Genomic DNA, 26047 nt, shown 5'->3' with positions numbered 1-26047 from the left:
AATGTTGTACAGTGGAACCTCGGGTTACATACGGTTCAGGTTACAGATTCCGCTAACCCAGAAATAGTGCTTCAGGTTAAGAACTTTGCTTCAGGATAAGAACAGAAATTGTGCTCTGGCGGCGCGGTAGTAGCAGGAGGCCCCATTAGCTAAAGTGATGCTTCAGGTTAAGAACAGTTTCAGGTTAAGTACGGACCTCCGGAACGAAATAAGTACTTAACCCAAGGTACCACTGTATTTTAATCTTGTTTTTAAGCTCTATTTCAATTAATTATTTTTATATTTGGTGTTAGCTGCCCTGAGCCTGGTCTTGCCTGGGGAGGGGAGGGTATAAATAAAATTTATTCTTCTTATTATTATTACTACGTGGAACAGAAACTAGCAAATATTTGGACTCTCTGAATGAACTGATCTATTGGTATTTCCGTTTACTTTGTTGTACTTTATGTGTTGATTATGTGGAAGAGAAATATCTGATACTGTGATAAATAGTAAAGGTAAAGGGACCCCTGACCATTAGGTCCAGTTGTGGACGACTCTGGGGTTGCGGCGCTCACCTCGCTTTATTGGCCGAGGGAGCCGGAGTACAGCTTCCGGGTCATGTGGCCAGCATGACTAAGCCGCTTCTGGCGAACCAGATCCGCGCACGGAAACACCGTTTGCCTTCCCGCCGGAGCAGTACCTATTTATCTACTTGCACTTCAATGTGCTTTCGAACTGCTAGGTTGGCAGGAGCGGGGACCGAGCAATGGGAGCTCACCCCGTCACGGGGATTTGAACCGCCGACCTTCTGATCGGCAAGTCGGCTCTGTGGCTTAACCCACAGCGCCACCCGCGTACCACTGTGATAAATACAGAAGAGCATTGTTTATGTGCATGCACAGCCGGTTACATTTTGTGGGTTTGTTGAATGTATTTTACGTAACGCTAGGTTTGATGTTGTTTACCTGAAGCAACAGGGCCCAGGTTTGGATCCTGTTAAGTGTCAGGATCCAATCTTGCATGATGCCAGTTCACCTCTACTGACATCGTTTTTAAAACGGGATTTTGAAGAACCCATAGCCCTGTCTCCGAATTGCTTCAGGCACCAATTTGGGGCAGATGAGGCACGGGGCACTTTGACCCAATCCGGGGACCAAAGGGCAGATCAGAAAGGCGTTTAAGAACAAACCCAAACACACAAATGGCTGGCGTTACAGCTCTTTAATTTCAGTGCCTAAAACAAAAACGACGAGTCGTACATTTCTGACACGGTTATCATGCAAAGCACTTAAGAGATGAGAGACAACAGGTTTTTTGTTTTTAAAAAAGTGCCTTGCTCTTGCTACATTAATACAATCCTTCCAGTAAGGCTCTTTCTTTGGACGTGTTTCGAAGCAGCATTCTGTGAAAATGTCATCATGCAAAGGGAGGGCCAGGAACTCTTTGAAACTCCAACTGGGCCCAAAATTGTTAAACTGGGCATTAACCCAGTGCATCTTCACCTGTACGGATGGCTAGGCAGCCGCGAATTTCAGCCATCCATTATTGGGGAAGTTGGGGGGGGCGGCGTCTGAAACATTTCCGAAGTATATTATTTTATTATTTCATATATTATTTTATCAGCGTCGTGGCTGATCCCATGCCGTACAAATTCCATGGAGGCCAACAGCACAAATTATCAGCAAATTATCTATACTGAGACTAAACATTCCCTGTTAAAAACAGTTATGGTAAAAATCATCGAAAGGCATAAATCAGAGAACCAAAAAAGATTCTAATAAGGCATCTGTGAGTACCAACTGGGCACAACCCTCCTGCGTCAATGCATTTGGGGGGGGGGGATGTTTATGCAAATACCACAAAATGCAACTTCTATTTTCTCCCCCCGCTAGACACACTCTGAGCAACCCGGTGGTTCAAGTACTGTATAAAATATCCTTTTTGGTAAAATGTTTTGTATAAAAACCAAAGTGGAAAAAAAGGTTTAAAATGCTCAAAATGATTGATTTTTTTAAAAAAACGATTTACATGAAAAAATAGTAAAAAATATAATTTAAAACAACATTCATTTCCAGTATTAATGAGATCTGCTGGACCTTTGGTTACATTCACCAAGATCGGGACAGGCTTTAAGGCAAGATGTCAAATTGGCACCAAAGTGATAAACTGTATGCAATGGGCTGAAGGCAGAGTAAATTTGGGGGCTGGGTGGCGGTCAGTGGACTGGCTTCTCCCGGATGCTGACAGAACCATCTTCCATGCCAAAGTAAACCCGTTCCGCCATGTCGATAAACAGGCCTGTTTCCACCACCCCTAGAACAGAAAAGCAAAATCACGTCTGAATGCAATAGAAGTATTAATAACCACTGAAAATACTGGACTTGTAAGATACAAGTCATAGGTTTGTAATTTCATCCCACTGGGGGAAGAATGAATTTTTGACCTGTGCTATCTTTGGGCCTGTTTACATTTTAATTTAAAAAAAAAAAAATTAAAGAGAGACCAGAAATGCACGTTTTGCTAAATGCTGGATCATACTGATCACACTGGATCATAAAGGATCATACTGATCCTTTCTATTGGTGGTTCTCAAAGGGTGTGGGAGGAGAGGGTGGCAAGCGTGGCAGGAAGATTCAAGAACAACCAAAGGAACATTTAACCAATTCAACAAATTCAATAAGTTTGATTTGCCAATCTATTATTGTGGGTGTTTTGTTGAACTGGCCAAAATGACGGCAGCTATCAGAGGTCAAACAAATCAAAATTTGATAAAAGAATGGAGCTGCGTGAATGAATATACGAAAAAACACTGCTCCGGTAAGAAATATTGCTATGTAAAGAATGAAGTTTGTAAGGGGAAAAGGTTACAAATGCTAGTAAAATCAGAATATTTGTCAAATCCAATAGAACAACACAACTGTAAAGATAAGTTATAGAATCAAGGTCAAGCAACGATGGAAACAAGTCAGATTTTAACTCACATTTCAAGTTATGTCGAAGCAATGGGGGTGGGGCTTGTGTGAGTTGGTGGGATGCTTTGTGTTACTAACATGTACATATGTGTAAACGTTTGTTTCTGTTATTTTGCAGAGATAAAAACTTCAATAAAAATTAATAATAAAAAACAGGAATATTTAAAACATTTCAGTGCAGCATATTGTAGCACAGCGTCAAAATATTTTTTATTATTTGCAGAATATACAGTAGTGCCCCGCAAGACGAATGCCTCGCAAGACAAAAGGGTTTTCCGTCTGCAGAGGCGCTTCGCAAGACGAATTTCCCAATGGGCTTGCTTCGCAAGACGAAAAATGACGAAAAAAATCGAAATTTTTTTTTGCTCCAAAACCCCTTATTCTGAATCGCTAAGCTGCTAAAAGCATTTTAGCAGCAAAACCGCTAATCCCCCCCCAAAAAAGCTGTTTTTAGCCCTTTTTTAGCCAATAGCGCTAATAGTGCTACTACGTCAATGGGCTTGCTTCGCAAGACGAAAAAACCGCAAGACGAAAAGACTCCCGGGACGGATTCTTTTCGTCTTGCGAGGCACCACTGTAGATATCTTTTCAAAATGAGGGAATGAGCATCAGGCGATACTGCGAGCTCACAACTTTTGTTGAGTTTGCATACACACTTAAGGTGCATATATATACTTAGATATATGTAAGAGGCTCATTCATAATTATATTTTGGGAATGATTTATGTTTTACACTTTCTGGATGACTCGTCTTCATATTATAAAGCAGTCGCATTCTATGTTATGAAGCAAGCACTGCTAGGAGCTGCTTCTTTCTGTTTTCCAATGTATTTCCTATCAATAATAATAATAATAATAAATGGTGTGGAAAAAGCAAATTTTTTTCCTGGAAGTGTGGTCCAGAGAAATAAGTTTGAGAACCACTAATTTATATCATGGTAGAACAATGTTATCCACATGTGCCACTGTCCTACACCTCAAGTTTGTTTTTCCTGTTACTGTATTTACAAAATATTCGTTTTGAAACTCTTAATAAAGTAACACAAAGTAAATGATGCTACAATATATCTTAACACAGGTAATCTGAGATAACCACATATAGAGCAATCTACACCAATGGCGCCACCTGATGTCTAACTGTTGCAAATACAGCATTAACGCCTCCACTAGGCTTTCAGTAAAATAAATATTTCTAAGAATTAATATTTATCACTGTACTAAGATGATGTACAGTCAGGGGCAAAAATAAGTTCCAAAGCACTTAATTCTGTTCTAGTGTTATTCAGGCACTAGGCATATATTTTTCCTCATTTATAAAGAAGAGGACTGGACTCTCTAATTAATAACTTTTTAGAATTTTTAGTTCCACAGTTGTACAGCTGTTAATATGCCTGCTACAAGGGATTCTTTTTAAAACCCTCATGAAATATGCTTCTGTCGCAAGACTACCTACCTGGTATCATCTTGATTGCCACATTCGCTTCACGCCAATTATGGACTTTATCAAATTTCCAGTCCAATAAGAAGTTCCCATTGTCAGTCACGACAGGCCCCTAGCAGCGAAGAGAATAGGTAGAGACTCGTTTTTTAAGAAACAAAAATCAAAACGGGTGAAACAGAAACAAAACAAACCCCAACTTCCAAGTGAAAACTTAAGCACTCTAGAACAGAATCGTCATATATGGAATTATGGACTGCTGGACTGAAAGAAGAAAAGTCACCATATTCACATGTGATAACGACTCCCTAATTTAATGCAAATCAAAGCACAAATGGGGGCGAATGTGTGTGTTATACTGTATACCCCTGGATGAATACTGCAGAACAGATTCAACAGTGTGATGATACCTAGAATTGGACGATGTCACAACATAATGTTTGAGGATTGGGAAAGATTGTGGAAGAGAGGGGTCAAGTTCACTGCATGTACAATGTTAAAGGAAAATACAATGAAAATGATATATAGATGGTATTTGACTCCTGTTAAATTAGCAAAGATTTATCATAACTGTGATAATCTATGTTGGAACTGTAAAGAAAAAGAAGGAACTTTTTATCACATGTGGTGGACCTGCCCCAAGGTGAAAGACCTCCAGGAAAAGATTTATAATGAATTGAAAAAAATGTTGAAATATACATTTATAAAGAAACCAGAGGCCTTTCTTCTTGGAATAACAGGTTTGGAATTGCCCAAGAAAGATGTTAAATTATTTTTGTATGCCACTACTGCTGCTCGAATTTTACTAGCTAAGAAGTGAAAAACGCAAGAAGTACCAACTGTGGAAGAATGGCAGATGAAGATGATGGACTTTTTGGAGCTAGCCGACAGGAAGAGTCTGCGACCAGAACGAGGAGGAGTACCAGGAAGAATGGACGAAATTTAATATTTAGTTAAATACATTAAGTTAAATTAATTGGAAAAAGCTTGCAATTACCAGTTAGGCTTAGGATTTAAATAAGTAATGTGATGAATTATTATGTTTAATGCTGAATTGGGAAAAAAGAGTGATGTTAAGTGATTAAGTTAAGATTATCTTAAGAACTTTGATTTGGGAAACCGTTAAAATGATATGCATTGAAATTCAACTAGGGGGATACGAGGAAGTCACTTAACAATGTTAAGAAGATTAGTTTTAATAAGGTTATGATATATGTTTGTCTGTTTATTTGTTAGTGTGTTTTTAATTTTGTGAAAATCAGTAAAAAAATTTGGGGGGAAAAATAGAATTGGACGATGAAAGATACTCAGTAAAGCATATTGCAAGCACAGTATTACCTATAGGGCGATACTGTCTCAAGCAACAATCCTACAAGTTGATCAAAGAGAAAAATCATACAGGCCCAAGCTGAAATAAATTCTATACCTTCTAGAAGGTGCATTTTTTTTTTTATAAGATATTTATTAAAGTTTTCAATATATTACAAAAATTAGAGAAGAAAAAAAATAAAAAAGTAAAAAAGGAGAAAAAATACAAAATAAAAACCTTTAAAAACAAATCAGTCTTTCCATTTCATATTTTTCATGTACTTGTTTCCCCGACCTCCCCACACCTCCCCTTCTTGCATTCCAATTCAATTGGTTAATTCAGCAAATCCTTTCCCTCTTTAATTTTATCTTAATCTTTTATCTTTAAATTATCACCGTTAACAATCCATTTTTACATATTCCTTAACATTGTTGCTAAAAAATCCCGCTTAACTTCAATCCAGCATCATTCTAAAATTCATTAATTTTACAATGTTTCTGTAAGTTAAATTTCTTCCAATCTTCTTCCACTGACTCTTCTCCCTGGTCTCGGATTCTGCCGGTCATTTCCGCCAATTCCATATAGTCCATCACCTTCATCTGCCATTCTAGAAGGCGCATTTTTGCCCAGAAATCAAAACTTACCGCCTTATTCACAGCCATCCTCAGCTCAGCAACACCCCCAAACCTCTTGGCCAGAGCTCTGGAAATTGGAACATAGGCCATTGGGATGACTTCAATAGGAATACCTTTCTTCCACTGCTCTCCGAGGCTTTCAGACTTTTTCCTACAGGGACATTGTTTAAAAGCAAAACCGGAATTAACACATTGTACAAATGCACACTTCTCTTGCAGCTGGTTGATGAACCACTCTGGGAATCGTAGCTCTGCAAAGGGAACAGGGCTCTCTCTACAACTCTCAGTGCCCTTCTATGCAGAACTGGCAAAAATGACAGAAAGACCAAGAGAAAAAGACAACAGAGACTTTGAAAAAGATTGGGAACCATTCATATTATATTTGCAGAAACAAAGAAAGGCAATAGACTTGATGGCAGGATTTAAATAAACATTCACATTATTAGCATCAGGAAATATTTAGAAGATAATAATAATAATAATAATAATAATAATAATAATAATAATAATAATAAATAATTTATATTCCGCCCTCCCCAGCCGAAGCCGGGCTCAGGGCGGCTAACAACACTAAAATAGTGCAACATTATAAAAACATTATAAAAAATTAATTAAAATCAAATTCAAAATTGATGGCAACCACAAACTAAAGTTTTGTAAAGATTGCCAAAGAAGGGAGTCAGGCTGCACCCTGACCAAAGGCCTGGTGGAACAGCTCTGTGAAATAAGAGGATGTAGTTAATTTTATTTCTATGTTCATAGGTTTGATGTTATGTTATTAATAACCTTTTCTGTTGAGAGATAGCAAAGCGGATGAAAATAGAAACAAACCAGAAACGCAAGTTGGGGGAAGTCTGGGAGGGGAAGAATATATAGTAAACGTTAAGAATTTGAGATGTATGTAATGAATGAAAATAAAAAATGAATAAAATTTAAAAAACAACAACTCTCAGTGGCCTTAAACTACAGTTCTAGGGTTCCTTTTTTTTACGGTGTGGGCGTGCCATGACTTCTTAAAGTGGTATGACACTGCTTTAAAAGTACAGTGCAGAAGGGACAGGAGACAGTGCCCCTACAATATTTAATGGGGTGGTATACAAAAGGGTGGCGCTGTGGGTTAAACCACTGAGCCTAGGACTTGCTGATTGAAAGGTCAGCAGTTCGAATCCCCGTGACAGGGTGAGCTCCCGTTGCTCGGTCCCAGCTCCTGCCAACCTAGCAGTTTGAAAGCATGTCAAAGTGCAAGTAGATAAATAGGTACCACTCTGGCGGGAAGGTAAACGGCGTTTCCGTGCGCTGCTCTGGTTCGCCAGAAACGGCTTAGGCATGCTGGCCACATGACCCGGAAGCTGTACGCTGGCTCCCTCAGCCAAGAAAGCGAGATGAGCGCCACAACCCCAGAGTCGGCCACGACTGGACCTAATGGTCAGGGGTCCCTTTACCTATACAAAAGGGTAGGTGTCACAACAGTAAAATCCCCGATTCCTATACAGTGGTGCCCCGCAAGACGAATGCCTCGCAAGACGGAAAACCCGCAAGACGAAAGGGTTTTCCGTCTGCAGAGGCGCTTCGCAAGACGAATTTCCCCATGGGCTTGCTTCGCAAGACGAAAATTGACGAAAATTTTCGGGGGGTTTTTTCGCTCCAAAACCCCTTTTTCTGAAGCGCTAAGCTGCTAAAAGTATTTTAGCAGCAAAACCCCTAATCCCTTAAGCCTTAAAAAGCCGTTTTTAGCCCTTAAACTGCCAATAGCGCTACTCCGCTAATGGGCTTGTGTCGCAAGACGAAAAAACCGCAAGACGAAAAGACTCGCGGAACGGATTCTTTTCGTCTTGCGAGGCACCACTGTATGTTACCGAACAGGCCTTATTGATAAACTTGTGGGAGGTCTTCTCCTGCAATGTGCAATGGTCGATTGAGTGAGATAGTCTTTCAGGTATGTTAGGACTGAATCCAGCTCCCTCTCTCTTCTGGAAAAAGCACCAAACAGCATATTTTACCTATAATCAGCAATGACAATGAAGCTTTTCGCATAGCCAGCGACAATCTTCTCCTGCGTCAGGCAGCCTCTGGAGGAGGAAAGAGAGCAGAACACAAACCCTGTTACCCAGACCGATCAGAAGTCAACTAAGGATTTAGCAACTGACGGCTTAGGAAGGAAATCTATCTATAGAATCTTGGAGCCCTGGATATCAACGCAGCTATTTATTCCAAGCTGGTCAGCTTAGGACAGGGGTCAGGAACTTTTTCAGCAGGGGGCCGGTCCACTGTACCTCAGACCTTGTGGGGGGCCGGTCTATATTTTGGAGGGGAAATTGAACAAATTCCTATGCCCCACAAATAACCCAGAGATGCATTTTAAATCAAAGGACACATTCTACTCATGTAAAAACACGCTGATTCCTGGACCGTCCGCGGGCCGGATTGAGAAGGCGATTGGGCCGGGTCCATGGCTGTCTACCCATGGCTTAGGACAACTGGGGCACTGCCCCATCGCAAAATCCCCCCAAATATAAACCCACCCTGCCAAGAAAACCATACTATTTTCTGCTCTCCCTGAGCACTCCCAAGCCTTCAATTATAACTGCTGTAGCCATTTCTGTCGATCAGCTCTTTCCACTGCTCAGCCAACCCCGAGCCAAAACTATTGCTGTGGCCTGAAGGTCTCTCTAGCTCACCTCCAGGCAGAAAAACACATTCCCATAGCAAACCCCAGGGATTTTTGCTGTTTGTTTGTTCATTTTTAAAATCTTCACCTGCATCTATATAGGCAATCCGGCCAAAGAAATGAGTAGGCATCCGATATAAACACTCCCAAAATGTCTGGACTCCAAGGCCTTGGCAATTTGGCAAGCCGATTAGAATTATTTTTCTGTTTTGAGAATGCCCAGCCCTGCTTCTGTGCAAATCAGCCTCCTGCAGTTTTCCAGCAACTGGTATTCTAGTGTTTCTGTTTTCTGAAAAGCAGGCCTAGAAAAATAAAAGCTGGAGGGGAACGACTGCTTTCCATAGCCTTGCCTGGTCACCAGCCTACCAGCTACAGGGTCCAGCAGCTTCCAATGAGCTTTCCACCCTTTCTCTCAGTACTTTCATCTGCAAGTAAAATAATTAGGCATTATTTCTTACCCTCCTCCTTTGATAAGATTGAGGTCCAAGTCGACTTCATCGGCACCATCAATGGCAACATTCAACTTCAGGAAAGAAAAGAGGTTTTTTAAAAATATGATTTTTATTAATTTTTCTGTTTTGCAATTTCAGATCAACATTTTACATCCTTACGATATTGATGACTTCCCTTCTTCTCTTTCCATGGTTCATTTTGCATATCTTATATCTCTGCATGTTTTACAAAAACTATACCAATCGGTTTTCCATCCATCCAAAATTATTTACACTGCTGAATTTATCTTAACGCTGCCAGCATTTTCAGGTGTACAAAACTTCCCCCCATATATTCAATAAATGTTTCCCAATCTTCTTTGAACGTACCGTATTTTTCGCTCTATAGGACACACTTTTTCCCCTCCAAAAATGAAGGGGAAGTTCCTGCCGGGCTCTGCAGGCTTGCGGATAGCTGCCTGCAGCCCGAAGCCCGGGGAGTGCGGTGCTGTGCCCCCCGGGCTTCGGCGGGCAGCTCTCCGCAAGCCTGCGGAGCCCGGCGGGATTTCCACCGATGCATCATCTGCAATTATTAGAACCATTAGAATCATTTATACAGTGGAAACCTTGGTTCTCAAACGGCTTAGTTGAAGAACAAATCGGCTCCCGGATGCCGAAAACGCAGAATTAAGTGTTCCGGTTTTCAATCTTTTTTGGAAGCTAAACGTCTAATGCAGCTTCCATTTGAGTGCAGGAAGCTCCTGCAGCCAATCGGAAGCTGCGCCTTGGTTTTTGAACAGTTTCGGGAGTCAAACAGAGTTCTGGAATGGATTAAGTTTGAGAACCAAGGTTCCACTGTACTGAGAAAACTAAGACAGAGCAGTGTTGCATGGGAACTGAACAGTTGCTGAAGAGCACAAGAAAAACCCAAATCTTTTACCTCAGGGTGTCGATCCAAGTCACTTAAGGTTAAGCCGTTCTGCAGAATCAACTGACGTGCCTAAACGGAAAGTAAAAGGCAAAATTGTTTCCCAGAGTTTATAGGGGAGAAATCAGAGTCATTTCGACATGTTTATTAGCAGCGGTAATACAAATTAGTGGTTAAGAAACTGCACTATAATGGAGTGAATGTTAATCTTTCAGGAGCATGCTATTTTGATCCAACGGAAGCAGGTTTTCAACCAAGAAAAGATTAATTTCTCCCACAATGAAGGAGTGTTAAAGCCTTTGCATCCTTAAGTTCTCATCTTCATTAACAAGCCAGGCAGATATAAAATCCATCGTCTTCTGTAAGAGGTTGGAATGGCCCTCTCAGAATCAACATGGAATCTCTGGTGTCAAAACAGCACAAACTTCATAGCAGAGCACATGCGTTACATGCAAAAGGTCCCAAATTTAATCTGCTGTAACTTCGCCTGAAACCCCGGAGGGATGCTGCCAAGCCAGTGCAGGCTATACTGAGCTAAGTAGACTAATGGCCTGACTTGCACCCATTTAGTATTTCAACAGACTATGAAAGATAAAGGTAAAGGTAAAGGTACCCCTGCCCGTACGGGCCAGTCTTGACAGACTCTAGGGTTGTGCGCCCATCTCACTCCAAGAGGCTGGGGGCCAGCGCTGTCCGGAGACACTTCCGGGTCACGTGGCCAGTGTGACAAAGCCGCATCTGGTGAGCCAGCGCAGCACACGGAAACGCCGTTTACCTTCCCACTACTAAGCGGTCCCTATTTATCTACTTGCACCCGAGAGTGCTTTCGAACTGCTAGGTTGACAGGCGCTGGGACAGAACAGCGGGAGCGCACCCCGCCGCGGGGATTCGAACCGCCGACCTTTCAATCGGCAAGCCCTAGGCACTGTGGCTTTAACCCACAGCGCCACCCGCGTCCCATCACTTGCATTAAAAACATTGCACAAGGTTCACATCAATACAACTGAACGACGGCTGCAATCCTAAGCCTGTGTACTTATTAGGTGTGGCCTGACGCCCTCTGCAAGCAAGATCATATTCCATGAGGATTAGAAAAGGCTGGGATTTCTTAAAATGATTTGCTGGACAATGATATTAATGCACTGTGGCATGTGTACCTGTAACGCTGCATACCAGCTCTACATTTTGAGTGATATAAGCAACAGTTGATGCTCCTATGAGCACATCTTTTTTGACAGCTATGCTATACAGTGGTACCCCGCAAGACGAATGCCTTGGAAGACGAAAAACTCACTAGACGAAAGGGTTTTTCATTTTCTGAGGTGATGCGCAAGACGGATTTTCCAAAGGGCTTGCTTCGCTAGACGAAACAGCCCTGCCTCTCCTGTCATGGCGACGGTCGCATGCTCGCTTCCCCGCTCCTCCGGCTCCCTCCTACCTTCCGGCTGACGACTCCTCCGGCTCCCTCCAACCTTCTGGCTGCCTCGTGCCGCTGCCCACCGCCCTCGCGCGCTCCTCTGAGAGCCGCTGCCGCCAGCAGCCAGCGTTGCAGCCGGAGTCGCGCTCCTGAGCCCCGCCGCCCTCCAGCAGCCGCGTCGTGCGGTGGCCACAAGGCGCGGGTGAGTCCGAGCTACCGGCTGCGGCAGCTGCCCTGCTTCTCCCCGCTGTTGTTAGTGTTTAACTGCAGTGGTGCTTCACAAGAGGAAAAAACTCGCTCAACGAAAGAACTCGCAGAACGAATTAATTTCGTCTTGCAAGGCACCACTGTATTTAACAAAAGCAACCTGGGCACCACCTAATCCAGGCATGGCCAAACTTGGCCCTCCACCTGTTTTGGGACTACAACTCCCATCATCCCTAGCTAACAGGACCAGTGGTCAGGGATGATGGGAATTGTAGTCCCAAAAATATCTGGAGGGTGTGGGTTTCTACCTGTTGCTTCTAGTAACTCCAGCCCCAGGAAACACTCTTGTAAAATCAAGGCCTAAAGCAGTTGAAAGATATTTTTACAGGCCACCTTTCTCAGTAAGAAATTGCTTAATATTGTTGGAGAACCAAATATTGTCAGTTGATTCTTACAACTACAGCCATATACACCACAAACCAAAAAAGTCTGCTCTTCACTAGAGACACAGCCACATTTCAAAACTGACTTTTCCAGTGTTTAGCCACCTTGCAGGTCTCACCTGTCAGATTACCTGTTTCAACAGGTTAACGAAGCATGTAAATGCATGCTAGATCTTCTGAATGAATAGAACTTGGATATTTACTCAAACCCCACCTTCAGGCCCAAAAGGAACACCCAAGGTGGCCATTCAAACATCCTACTCACACATGAAAATGAGCATTATTGTGGGAAGGAGGATTAAAGAACATTATTATGATGCCCAGCTGAATGGAGACGTACTGCACCAACGGTCTAATGATCTGGAAATTCAGACTCCAGACACGAAGGCAATTCGGTGTTAGTTGCTAGGAAACAAACCGTTGCTAGCCTGTGACCTCAGGTGAGTTCAGCACACAGTTCAAAAACGGACAGGGTTGCAAGTAGCACTGCTGTCATGTTCAGTGCTCTAATCTCGGGAGGAGCATTAAGAAAACAATTAATGGAAAAAAGAAACAAGGCAAATTAGCAATGCCTTTCCAGTGTGCTGCCTTGACGACTGACAAGTACAACTCACGGTTGGAAGAGAGTTTCCCCATGGTCGAGACACCACAAGGGGTATTGTTAACACCTCTGTGATGGCATATAGATTTTCGTAAGGAACTCAGAAGTGGAGTCCTCATGGGACAGGGGTCCACACGAGATCAGTTCAGAAAGCTATCCTACAAATAAACCTTAATTTAGCTGCTTACATACTAGAAAACAGCCTCGTAGCTGTTGAGTGGCTGATCAAGATGTAAACAGAAGATCTGGCTCTTTAAAAAATGGAGATGTCAAGGGGAAGATTTTACCTGGAAAGACGAAGGTATGCAGACTATGTTGAGCTCCTCTTGCTTCACTCTCTCAGCTGTGGGGGGAAATTGCTTTGTTAAATATGTACTCAGACCAGAAAGAGTCATGCACCCATATTAAAATATTCCTGCTTAAACTAGTCCATTCATTCATTTATTTTTCACTTACAATCGTACCTTGGTTTTCGAACAGCTTAGATCTCGAACGTTTTGGTTCCTGAATGCCGCAAATCCAGAAGTGACTGTTCGGGTTTGCGAGCTATTTTTGGAAGTCAAACGTACTTCCAGAACGGATTCCGTTCAACTTCCAAAGTACGACTGTATTGTGCTTCATTTCGCTTGCAAAAGGAAACAGGAAGAAAATGCCCATTGCTGGTGCGGTTTACGGTTTCTGCCGAATGGAGAAAAAAATTCCACTTTCAATCTCTGATGAAAAGTCTAATTACCTGTGTCATTTCTGCGCAGCAAATGAAGCAAAAGGTATGTCCAGTTAGCAGCACATTAGCAGTTAGCTAATGCCGCGAAATTTACTGAACATACCACTTTTTACAGCTCCTGTCTTGAACAAATTGCAAGCTGCTACCTTACTCACAAGTTGAGAAAAGACTCTTCAAACTACTTGCTACAGATTGAGGAAACCATCTTGAAGGTGATACAACTGATAGAGGATAGCCATTAACAAGTAAGAAGAAAATTTCTGACCATTCTGGTTAGCAGCTATCATGGAATAGCTAGCATTGCTGTTCTTCTGAATATGGCCCTTTTCTCATCCATGAGCTTTGTCATTTGGTGTTAACATTCATCACTACTCAGCTAAAGCAATGGTTGGGACTCTTCCAACCAGGGCTACTGGGGAACAGCACTCCCAAGGACAAAACAAAACAAAAGAGCACCCAAATTTCAAGGCCACATACTCTTCCCTGTTCCACATACATGTTATACAGTGGTACCTCAGGTTAAGTACTTAATTCGTTCCGGAGGTCTGTTCTTAACCTGAAACTGTTCTTAACCTGAAGCACCACTTTAGCTAATGGGGCTTCCTGCTGCTGCCGCGCCGCCAGAGCACAATTTCTGTTCTCAACCTGAAGCAAAGTTCTTAACCTGAGGTAATATTTCTGGGTTAGCGGAGTCTGTAACCTGAAGCGTATGTAACCTGAGGTACCACTGTACTTCCCATTTGAACTTGAGAGAAGTTCTGGAGATATTTCTGCCAATCAGCGCTCTGTCCTGCTCAGCCAATCCCAATCTAGAGGTATTGCTTTTTTCCCCCAAAGAACTGAGGAACTGGCCCTGTCAGAGGAGGCTTCTCTCATGCATAAAGGTAAAGGGATCCTTGACCATTAGGTCCAGTCGTGGATGACTCTGGGGTTACAGCGCTCATCTCGCTTTATTGGCTGAAGAAGCCAGCGTACAGCTTCCGGGTCATGTGGCCAGCATGACTAAGCCGCTTCTAGCGAACCAGAGCAGCGCAGGGAAATGCCGTTTACCTTCCCGCCAGAGCGGTACCTATTTATCTACTTGCACTGGCGTGCTTTCGAACTGCTAGGTTGCCGGGAGCTGGGACCGAGCAACGGGAGCTCACCCTGTCGTGGGGATTCGAACCGCCGACCTTCTGATCAGCAAGCCCCAGGCTCTGCGGTTTAACCCACAGCGCCACCCATGTCCCTGTGCACCATGCATGCTTGGGCAGAAAAGCCATGCACCACTGGAATTAAGACTGCCGGCTATATAGCCCCAATTGTGCAAGTTCCTGCTCCCTTCCTGTTGTGATGAGGGCAATACAAGGGCACTGCATTCATTGGGGGGGGGGGGGCTGCAGCATTTTGAGCCCTCCAGCCTCTCAGAACCGTACATCTGTTCCAAGCATGCCTTGCAGGCTACATATCTCTAGCTCTTAGCATGTTCCAATAACCAGAGAAACATCAGGAAGCGTACCATATCACAAGATTCAGCTGGCTTCTCTCCAGGAGCACAACTCAAAGGCCTCAGCAGACCACACAGAGATTTGATTCAAGTCACAACCGTGCAACTTGCAGCTTTGCAACTGCTTCACATGAAAACGCTACCATAACCGTGCTAAAGAGGGGAGTGGGCTGTTATCACGTGATACTGTAGCTCGAGGCAGCTTTGGAAATTAGATTGTGAATAACTTTTCAAGACGGTGGTCAGAGAAAACTTCAGAAAGTTTAACATAATCATCCTGGAATCTTATCCGTAGTTGGGACCTTAATCCTTTGCACTGAATGGTCCTTAAGTGAACCATTTCCCTAGACCAGATCGAGTGTTAAAAACAATACAGAATTAAATATTAAAAACTTCCCTAAACAGGGCTGCCTTCAGATGTCTTTTAAAAATAGAATAGCTGCTTATTTCCTTGACATTTGATGGGAGGGCGTTCCACAGGGCGGGCACCACTACCGAGCAGGCCCTCTGTCTGATTCCCTGTAACCTCACTTCTCGCAGTGATGGAACTGCCAGAAGGCCCTCAGCACTGGACCTCAGTGTCCGGGCTGAACGATGGGGGTGGAGACGCTCCTTCAGGTATACTGGACCAAGGCCGTTTACGGCTTTAAAGGTCAGACCAACACTTCGAATTGTGCTCGGTACTGGGGGCCAATGCGGATCTCTCAGGACTGGTGCTATATGTTCTCAGTGGCCGCTCCCAGTCACCAGTCTAGCTGCCTCATTCTGGATTAGTTGTAGTTTCCGGCTCACCTTCAAAGGTAGCCCCACGTAGAGTGCATTGCAGTAGTCCAAGCAGGAGCTAACTAGAGCATGCACGACTCTGGCAAGACAGTCCACGGGCAGGTAGGGTCTCAGTCTGCGTACCAAATGGAGCTGGTAGACAGCTGCCCTGGAGACAGAGTGGACCTGCACCTCCATGGACAGCTGTGAGTCCAAAATGACTCCCAGGCTGCGCACCTGGTCCTTCAGGGGCACAGTTACCCTATTCAGGACCAGGGAGTCCTCCACACCAGCCCGCCTCCTGTCCCCCAAAAACAGTACTTCTGTCTTGTCAGGATTCAACTTCAATCCATTAGCCGCCATCCATCCTCCAACCGCCTCCAGGCACTCACACAGGACCTTCACTGGTTCTGAATTAAAAGAGAGGTAGAACCGGGTGTCCCTTTAAATGTGTTTGTGGGAATGGGGTTATTGGTTTATTTTATTATGTATTTTGTGCTCTTATTTTGTGTTGTGATCTTCAGAGGAAGGGCGGTATACAAATTTAATAAATAACTCAAGTCTCTGGAGATCGCCAGACTGAAGAAAACTGTGCTACACACATATGCCCACATGAAAACCAAAAACTAACTATGTTTTGGGCCTACATGTGTTGGATTTAATCCATGTAGTCACTGTACAAAGATCACATCCAAGATAGAGATATCCCAGCCCTTAGCTTGACACAGACTCCACACACTGGGCTAGCTGTTTGGCAAGTAAAACTAGGTACACTTGTTTAGAACAGACTCTTGAAGTTTAAATAACTGAAACATAATTTCTGACAAAAAGAATAGCGGAAATGCATACCCAATTTCTGCACAGCGTGAACAATTGTAGACCCACTTCCAATTCCAAGGACTTGATTATTCTAAAGAAAAAAAGACAGAAATATTTTGTTCTCACTTAGTCAACTTAGAAACCACATGGCTTGATTTTACTGGAGAGTATTTAGCATATTGGGACCCGGGTGGCGCTGTGGGTAAAAGCCTCAGCACCTAGGACTTGCCGATCAAAAGGTCGGTGGTTCGAATCCCCGTGGTGGGGTGCGCTCCTGTCGCTCGGTCCCAGCGCCTGCCAACCTAGCAGTTCGAAAGCACCCCCGGGGGCAAGTAGATAAATAGGGACCGCTTACTAGCGGGAAGGTAAGCAGCGTTCCGTGTGCTGTGCTGGCTCGCCAGATGCAGCTTGTCATGCTGGCCACGTGACCCGGAAGTGTCTGCGGACAGCGCTGGCTCCCGCCCTCTAGAGTGAGATGAGCGCACAACCCTAGAGTCTGTCAAGACTGGCCCGTACGGGCAGGGGTAACTTTACCTTTACCTTTATTTAGCATATGCAAAAAGTGGCAACTTTTAGAAAACTTGATAATCTATGGCACAGGTGTGGACCCTGTACCCTTCCAGGCATGGCTGGACTTCCACCTCCCATCAAACCGAGTAGCAGGGCCACATACAGAGTTCCAGAGGTTCCCAGTCCTTGAACCACAGTATTAGTTTTAAGGAGGCAGAAAGACATCCCATGTAAGATAAGGTAAAGAGACCCCTGACCATTAGGTCCAGTCGTGACTGACTCTGGGTTTGCGGCGCTCATCTCGCTTTATTGGTCGAGGGAGCCGGCATACAGCTTCCGGGTCATCTGGCCAGCATGACTAAGCCGCTTCTGGCGAACCAGAGCAGTGCATGGAAACGCCGTTTACCTTCCCGCCAGAGCGGTACCTATTTATCTACTTGCACTGGCATGCTTTCGAACTGCTAGGTTGGCAGGAGCGGGGACCGAGCAACGGGAGCTCACCCTGTCACGAGGATTTGAACCGCCGACCTTCTAATCAGCAAGTCCTAGGCTCTGTGGTTTAACCCACAGCGCCATCCGTGTCCCACATCCCATGTAAGATAGGGCCCAGTAAAATAAGACATGCTTTGATAAAAAACACCCTTCTATGTTAAAAACTAAGCAGATGGGGAAAAGTATGAAGTCATAGTTATTAATTTCCTTACATTGAAAACTAACATGTACAGCTAAATACTGTATTTCACCATTGTGTTTAATACAGAATTCTGCTACTTGTCTGTATGGTACATATTTTGAATTTCCTGTTTCAAGTGTGTATTTAACAACATTATGAAATCCCTGAAAGAGTAACCCTTGAAGTTCAGCGGGACTTAGCAAACAAGCATTGCAAAAGTTCCTAGCTGTGAACAAACAAAACTTATGAGTGCTTTACTGCTTTAGGTCCAAGCCAAACATACAATTCCTGGGATATTAACAAGATTGAGATCAAGCAAATGCTCTCAGTCACTGCATTCTTTTAAAAGCACCTTCTAAAACAGTCTTGTTTACACAGATGCTTAGAAAGCGGACGTGCTTTTTAATCCTTTTCAACATTTTAACTTTTGTACTCTTTAAAGCGTGGTTGCGGATTTTTCTCAGTTATCTTGCTGCATCTTTTCATAAACCACTTTGAAGGTTTTGTTTGTTTGTTTGATTTGTTCCAAAAACAGAATCATAGAATTGTAAAATTGGAAAGGGCCCCCCACGGTCATCTAGCCCAACCAGCTGCAATGCAGAAATCTTTTCGCCCAACGTGGGGCTTAAGAGTCTTGGGCTCTACAAACTGAACTAAACAGAACCATAATGAAGTGGGGAATACATTTTGTGAAATACAAGGGCATGCATACGACCCTAGGAGTCCCTTCCAACTCAACAATTCTATAGGATATAGAGAAAAGACATTTTTATGTTAAATGTATTGTGAGAACCAGGTAAAGGTAAAGGGACCCCTGACCATTAGGTCCAGTCATGACCGACTCTGGGGTTGCGGCGCTCATCTCGCTTTATTGGCCGAGGGAGCCGGCGTACAGCTTCCGGGTCATGTGGCCGGCATGACTAAGCCGCTTCTGGCGAACCAGAGCAGCACACAGAAACGCCGTTTACCTTCCCGCCGGAGCAGTACCTATTTATCTACTTGCACTTTGACGTGCTTTCGGACTGCTAGGTTGGCAGGAGCTAGGACCGAGCAACGGGAGCTCACCCCGTCGCGGGGATTTGAACCGCCGACCTTCTGATCAGCAAGTCCTAGGCTCTGTGGTTTAACCCACAGTGCCACCTGCGTCCCTTATTGTGAGAACTATTTAATGTATTATTGTTGTTATTTTTCTTTTCTTTTTTACCTTTCCTTTTTAGTTGCTAGGAGGTGATGGATATTTGTTTACTTCTATATTTCTTTTTTGTGTGTTATGTATTAAAATGAAATTATATATATAGATATATACACAGTGGTACCTTGGGTTAAGTACTTAATTCGTTCTGGAGGTCTGTTCTTAACCTGAAACTGTTCTTAACCTGAAGCACCACTTTAGCTAATGGAGCCTCCCACTGCTGCCGCACGATTTCTGTTCTCATCCTGAAGCAAAGTTCTTAACCTGAGGTACTATTTCTGGGTTAGCAGAGTCTGTAACCTGAAGCGTGTGTAACCTGAAGCGTATGTAACCCGAGTTACCACTGTATATATATATATATATATATATATATATATATATATAAATACAGTACAGTATATATATAAAAACAATTCTATAGGAAGAATACAGTACAGTATATATATATATAAAAGCAGTTCTATAGGATGAATATATATATATATATATATATACACACACACACACACACACATATATCTACAGTACAGTATATATAAAAAAAAACAATTCTATAGGATGAAATTCTATGAATTCTTGGGTGAAACCTTTGAGCGTGCGTATCTCTCTCTCTATATATATGTGTGTATTTAACTATATATACATACATGTGCGTGTATATATATATTTATACACACACACACACACTCTCTTCGCAGTAGTCCTACAAACCGCTGTCCTCCAAAACCCCAGCCGAGGCAATGTACACAAAATCCACACCCCCAACATTTGAGACGGGATCCTGCAATTCTGGTGGAGGCAGACGCGCGCGGCTCCCGCAGCCTGCTGTTAACTTTGCAAAAAGCCGAAGCCAAAAAGGAAGGTTCCCCACCTCACCGTAACCCAGGCGGCCAGCTGAGAACTCTATGAATTCTTGGGTGAAACTTTTGAGCGTGAGTCTCTCTGTCTCTATATAAGTTTGTGTATTTAACTACATTATATACATACATGTGTGTGTGTGTATATATTACAATGGTACCTCGGGTTAAGTACTTAATTCGTTCTGGAGGTCCGTTCTTAACCTGAAACTGTTCTTAACCTGAAGCACCACTTTAGAGAATGGGGCCTCCCGCTGCCGCTGCACAATTTCTGTTCTCATCCTGAAGCAAAGTTCTTAACCCGAGGTACTATTTCTGGGTTAGCATCAGAGTCTGTAACCTGAAGCGTGTGTAACCCGAGGTACCACTGCGTGTGTGTATATATATATATATAGTACAGGAATGCAGGTTTTGGTGTCCTCGGGTGTCTTCCCGTGTAAAAGTTGGGGTGTCTAGGCGACGTTTCGACGAGGTCTCACTCGTCATCTTCAGGCTGGTGCTTTCGGCTTCTTGTTACTGGAACAGAGCAGGATCTCAGTGTTTGAGTTCCTATAAATACTGTTGAGGAGGTGTGGTGTATAGCCTCCAATGTTCTGGGCAGAGAGGAGGTTCCCAGGCTAGTGTGCCTTTTCTTCTTTTGTTCCTTAATTACTTGAGGGATATCTTGAGTGATTTCTTGAGTGATTTCCTGAATCCCACTTAGGTGGGTCATTAGGTGTGGATTAGTTGCTAAAGCCTTCGTGTCTTGAACTCTTGAACTTTGTGAAGAGTTTTTCTGAGAAGATGGCTGTACTGCACTTGGTTGTGCTCTGGCTTGGCTTCGTGTATAGGGGCGAGCTGTGGTTTTGTGGCCTGTGCCAGCCAGATCTGTGTAGGGATTGCAGGGGGGTGCAGCATCCGGAGGTGCCACCCTGGTTTGGCTACTGGATGGTGTCTGTAATTTATCTGTGGAGAGGGTCTGGGTTTGGGTCTGGTGTGGTTGATTGGTGATGGCGTTCTGTGTGCCTCTGGATCTGGTGTCAGATTTTGTGGGGAGGGCTAATTTCCAGATGTCTGGCAAGCGGGATGTGTCGTCACGCTTGTTCATGTTGTGAGGGTGTTTCTCTATCTCGATGGCTTCCATGATTATTCTCTTGTGGTGATGTTCCATGTTAAAGAGCAATTTGGAATCTGCAAAATTAATTTCGTGTCCTGTTTCTTTCATGTGTTGGAAAAGAGAGGAAGTTTTTTCTTCTTTTTTGACGGCATTCTTGTGTTCTGCGATCCGTGCATTTATTCGTCTGTTTGTTTGTCCAATGTACGTGGCTGGGCAGACTTTGCAGGGTATTTCATAGACCCCTTGGTTTTCCAACTGAATTTTATCCTTGGGGTTTCTGAGGATATTGGCTATTTTTTGGTTGGTGCAAAAGGCTGTTTTGATATTGTGTTTATGGAGGATTTTGCTAATTTTATCTGTAGTGCCCTTGATATAAGGAAGGAGGGCTATGCCATTGTTTTCTTCTGTGTCTTGGTTTTTGGGGGGTGTTTCTTTTTGGATTAGCTTCGTAACCCTGTTTTGCTGGTATCCATTGGCAATTAACACATTTGAGAGATTCTGTAACTCAGTTGTCAAGTGGTCTTCGTCAGCCAGGCGTTTGGTTCTGGAGATGAGAGTCTTGGCTACGGAGTTTATTTGTGCAGGGTGGTGGTGTGATTGTGCATGTAAGTAGCGGTTGGTGTGTGTTTTTTTCGGTAGATAGTGTGTCCTAGGGAGCCATCAGGTTTTTTGTAGATTAGGACGTCAAGGAAGGGAAGTTGGTTGTTGGCTTCTATTTCCATAGTGAATTGTATTTTGGGGTGTAGGCTGTTGAGATGTGTGAGGAAGCTATCCAGTTTTTCCTTCCCGTGTGGCCAAATTACAAAGGTGTCGTCAACATATCTGAGCCAAAGTTTGGGTTTGTGTTCTGACTTGTCTAAATGCTTTAGACAAGTCAGAACACAAACCCAAACTTTGGCTCAGATATGTTGACGACACCTTTGTAATTTGGCCACACGGGAAGGAAAAACTGGATAGCTTCCTCACACATCTCAACAGCCTACACCCCAAAATACAATTCACTATGGAAATAGAAGCCAACAACCAACTTCCCTTCCTTGACGTCCTAATCTACAAAAAACCTGATGGCTCCCTAGGACACACTATCTACCGGAAAAAAACACACACCAACCGCTACTTACATGCACAATCACACCACCACCCTGCACAAATAAACTCCGTAGCCAAGACTCTCATCTCCAGAACCAAACGCCTGGCTGACGAAGACCACTTGACAACTGAGTTACAGAATCTCTCAAATGTGTTAATTGCCAATGGATACCAGCAAAACAGGGTTACGAAGCTAATCCAAAAAGAAACACCCCCCAAAAACCAAGACACAGAAGAAAACAATGGCATAGCCCTCCTTCCTTATATCAAGGGCACTACAGATAAAATTAGCAAAATCCTCCATAAACACAATATCAAAACAGCCTTTTGCACCAACCAAAAAATAGCCAATATCCTCAGAAACCCCAAGGATAAAATTCAGTTGGAAAACCAAGGGGTCTATGAAATACCCTGCAAAGTCTGCCCAGCCACGTACATTGGACAAACAAACAGACGAATAAATGCACGGATCGCAGAACACAAGAATGCCGTCAAAAAAGAAGAAAAAACTTCCTCTCTTTTCCAACACATGAAAGAAACAGGACACGAAATTAATTTTGCAGATTCCAAATTGCTCTTTAACATGGAACATCACCACAAGAGAATAATCATGGAAGCCATCGAGATAGAGAAACACCCTCACAACATGAACAAGCGTGACGACACATCCCGCTTGCCAGACATCTGGAAATTAGCCCTCCCCACAAAATCTGACACCAGATCCAGAGGCACACAGAACGCCATCACCAATCAACCACACCAGACCCAAACCCAGACCCTCTCCACAGATAAATTACAGACACCATCCAGTAGCCAAACCAGGGTGGCACCTCCGGATGCTGCACCCCCCTGCAATCCCTACACAGATCTGGCTGGCACAGGCCACAAAACCACAGCTCGCCCCTATACACGAAGCCAAGCCAGAGCACAACCAAGTGCAGTACAGCCATCTTCTCAGAAAAACTCTTCACAAAGTTCAAGAGTTCAAGACACGAAGGCTTTAGCAACTAATCCACACCTAATGACCCACCTAAGTGGGATTCAGGAAATCACTCAAGAAATCACTCAAGATATCCCTCAAGTAATTAAGGAACAAAAGAAGAAAAGGCACACTAGCCTGGGAACCTCCTCTCTGCCCAGAACATTGGAGGCTATACACCACACCTCCTCAACAGTATTTATAGGAACTCAAACACTGAGATCCTGCTCTGTTCCAGTAACAAGAAGCCGAAAGCACCAGCCTGAAGATGACGAGTGAGACCTCGTCGAAACGTCGCCTAGACACCCCAACTTTTACACGGGAAGACACCCGAGGACACCAAAACCTGCATATATAGTACAGTATATATATAAAAACAATTCTATAGGATGAAATTCTATGAATTCTTGGGTGAAACTTTTGAATGTGCGTATCTCTTTCTCTCTCTATATGTGTGTATATAACTATGTTTACATACATGTACGTGTGTGTGTGTGTGTGTGTATATATTTATACACATACACACACTCTCTTCGCAGTATATATACAGTACAGTATATATATAAAAACAATTTTATAGGATGAAATTCTATGAATCCTTGGGTGAAAATTTTGAGCGTGCGTATCTCTCTTTCTATATATGTGTGTGTATTTAACTATATATACATACATGTGCGTGTGTGTGTATATATATATTTATACACATACACACACACACACTCTTCGCAGTAGTCCTACAAACCGCTGTCCTCCAAAACCCCAGCCGAGGAAACGTGCACAAAATCCACACCCCCAACATTTGAGACGGGATCCTGCATTTCTGGTGGAAGCAGACGCGCGCGGCTCCCGCAGCCTGCTCTTAACCTCGGGAACTTTGCAAAAAGCCGAAGCCCAAAGGAGGTTCCCCACCTGCACGTGGTTGTTCACCGCAGCCCAGGCGGCCAGCTTCTTCGCCTCCTCGGTCATCGCGCGGCTTTGGCTGCCAATGCTCTGGCTGCTGCAACGCGGGGCGCGCCGGTGCACGTGCCTCGTCCCCTCCGCCACGAGCCTCCGGCAGAGAAGGGCGGCGCGCTGCCCCCGGCTCCGCATTGCCTGCCCTCCTCCTCCGCCCCCTTTCAGCTCCGCCTGCCTCGGCCCGCCGCCGGCCCCATGGAAGCCACCTCGGGGCTGGCTGCTCCGCGGCTGAGGGAAGCCGGCCTCTCGCTGCTCCTCACCTGAGCGGCCTCGCCACCCCGCGGACGCATGGGGCTTGTAGTGCCGCCGCCACGCGGAGAGCCTGCGCCAGGCGGCCGGGGAACTACAGCACCCACAATGCACCCCGGCGCAAGAGGGCCTCATGTTAAGAACAGGAGAACAGCCTGCTGCCTCAGGTCGAAGCCCGTCTAGTCCAGTAGCCTGTCCTTGTAGTGGCTGAACATTGTTATATTATATTATATTATGATGTTATGTTATGTTTTATGTTATGTTATGTTATGTTATGTTATGTTATGTTATGTTATGTTATGTTATGTTATGTTATGTTATGTTATGATGTTACGTTATGTTATGTTCAAATTCAAAATTCAAATATCTTTAATACGGTCAATGACCAGCAAATAATTTATAAAATAAAATATGGCAATATAAGTACTATTGTACTATTGTACTAATGGCAATATAAGTACTATTGTTATGTTATGTTGTTATGTTATGTTATAGTGGTACCCTCAGGTTACATACACTTCAGGTTACAGACTCTGCTAACCGAGAAATAGTACTTTGGGTTAAGAACTTTGCTTCAGGATGAGAACAGAAATTGTGCTCCGGCGGCGGGGCAGCAGCAGGAGGCCCCATTAGCTAAAGTGGTGCCTCAGGTTAAGAACAGTTTCAGGTTAAGAACGGACTTCTGGAACGAATTAAGTACTTAACCCGAGGTACCACTGTATATTATATATTATGTTATGTTATGTTGTTATGTTATGTTTTATGTTGTTATGTTATGTTATGTTATAGTGGTACCTCAGGTTACATACACTTCAGGTTACAGACTCCGCTAACCCAGAAATAGTGCTTCAGGTTAAGAACTTTGCTTCAGGATGAGAACAGAAATTGTGCAGTGGCGGCGCGGCAGCAGCAGCAGGAGGCCCCGTTAGCTAAAGTGGTGCTTCAGGTTAAGAACAGTTTCAGGTTAAGAACGGACTTCTGGAACGAATTAAGTACTTAACCCGAGGTACCACTGTATATTATTATTATATTATATTATATTATATTATATTATGTCATGTTATTTATGCCATGTCTTATTTTATTTTAATTTAATTTAAAGCAGTATGCCTCCTTTCATTGCACTGACAACTTTGCTCCTCCTGGCAATAGCAAAATAGCAGCACGGTGGGGTGGGGCTTGACAGTTTAGCCTTGATCCTAGAAACACCCCTCCCATGACAACGCCCGTATGATTCAGACTTCCTAGATAGAAGTTTTGTGCTGGTTATTCAGGTGTTTGTTTTAAAATTGTTTTACTTTATTTTGTTATTTATTATTTTACCTCTTGGGGCAGTTTCCCAACGGAACTTCCTTATACAGAGACTGTTCCTACATAATGTCCAGTAGCACCTTAGAAACCAACTAAGTTTGTTCTTGGTATGAGCTTTCATGTGCATGCACACTTCTGAATTGCTGGCAGCTAAGCAACTTTAGGGATGCGGGTGGCGCTGTGGGTTAAACCACAGAGCCTAGGATTTGCCGATCAGAAGGTCGGCGGTTTGAATCCCTGCAACGGGGTGAGCTCCTGCTGCTTGGTCCCTGCTCCTGCCAACCTAGCAGTCTGAAAGCACGTCAAAGTGCAAGT

At 43.7% G+C, this 26047-nt stretch overlaps 1 protein-coding gene and 1 long non-coding RNA gene across 2 annotated transcripts in view; one reads left to right on the top strand and one right to left on the bottom strand.

Annotated features, from left to right (window-relative positions):
• LOC310661726 overlaps window positions 1-26047 on the top strand; it is a 313777-nt gene that overhangs the window by 40119 nt on the left and 247611 nt on the right. The window lies entirely within an intron of this gene.
• RPIA (ribose 5-phosphate isomerase A) lies at window positions 1189-24496 on the bottom strand. Its single transcript, XM_083407981.1, has 9 exons — window positions 24128-24496; window positions 16853-16913; window positions 13319-13374; window positions 10376-10435; window positions 9463-9527; window positions 8337-8405; window positions 6346-6487; window positions 4408-4507; window positions 1189-2295 (listed from the first exon to the last, which is right to left on the bottom strand). The coding sequence occupies exons 1-9, from the start codon at window positions 24305-24307 to the stop codon at window positions 2198-2200; spliced, it is 831 nt and encodes a 276-aa protein (XP_083264107.1). The 5' UTR covers window positions 24308-24496; the 3' UTR covers window positions 1189-2197.

The sequence above is a fragment of the Podarcis tiliguerta genome, assembly GCF_965153285.1.
Source record: "Podarcis tiliguerta genome assembly, chromosome: 13".
Classification (NCBI taxonomy): Eukaryota; Metazoa; Chordata; class Lepidosauria; order Squamata; family Lacertidae; genus Podarcis; species Podarcis tiliguerta.
Note: the sequence above shows the minus strand (reverse complement) of the source record. Positions and strands in the feature narration are given on the sequence as shown.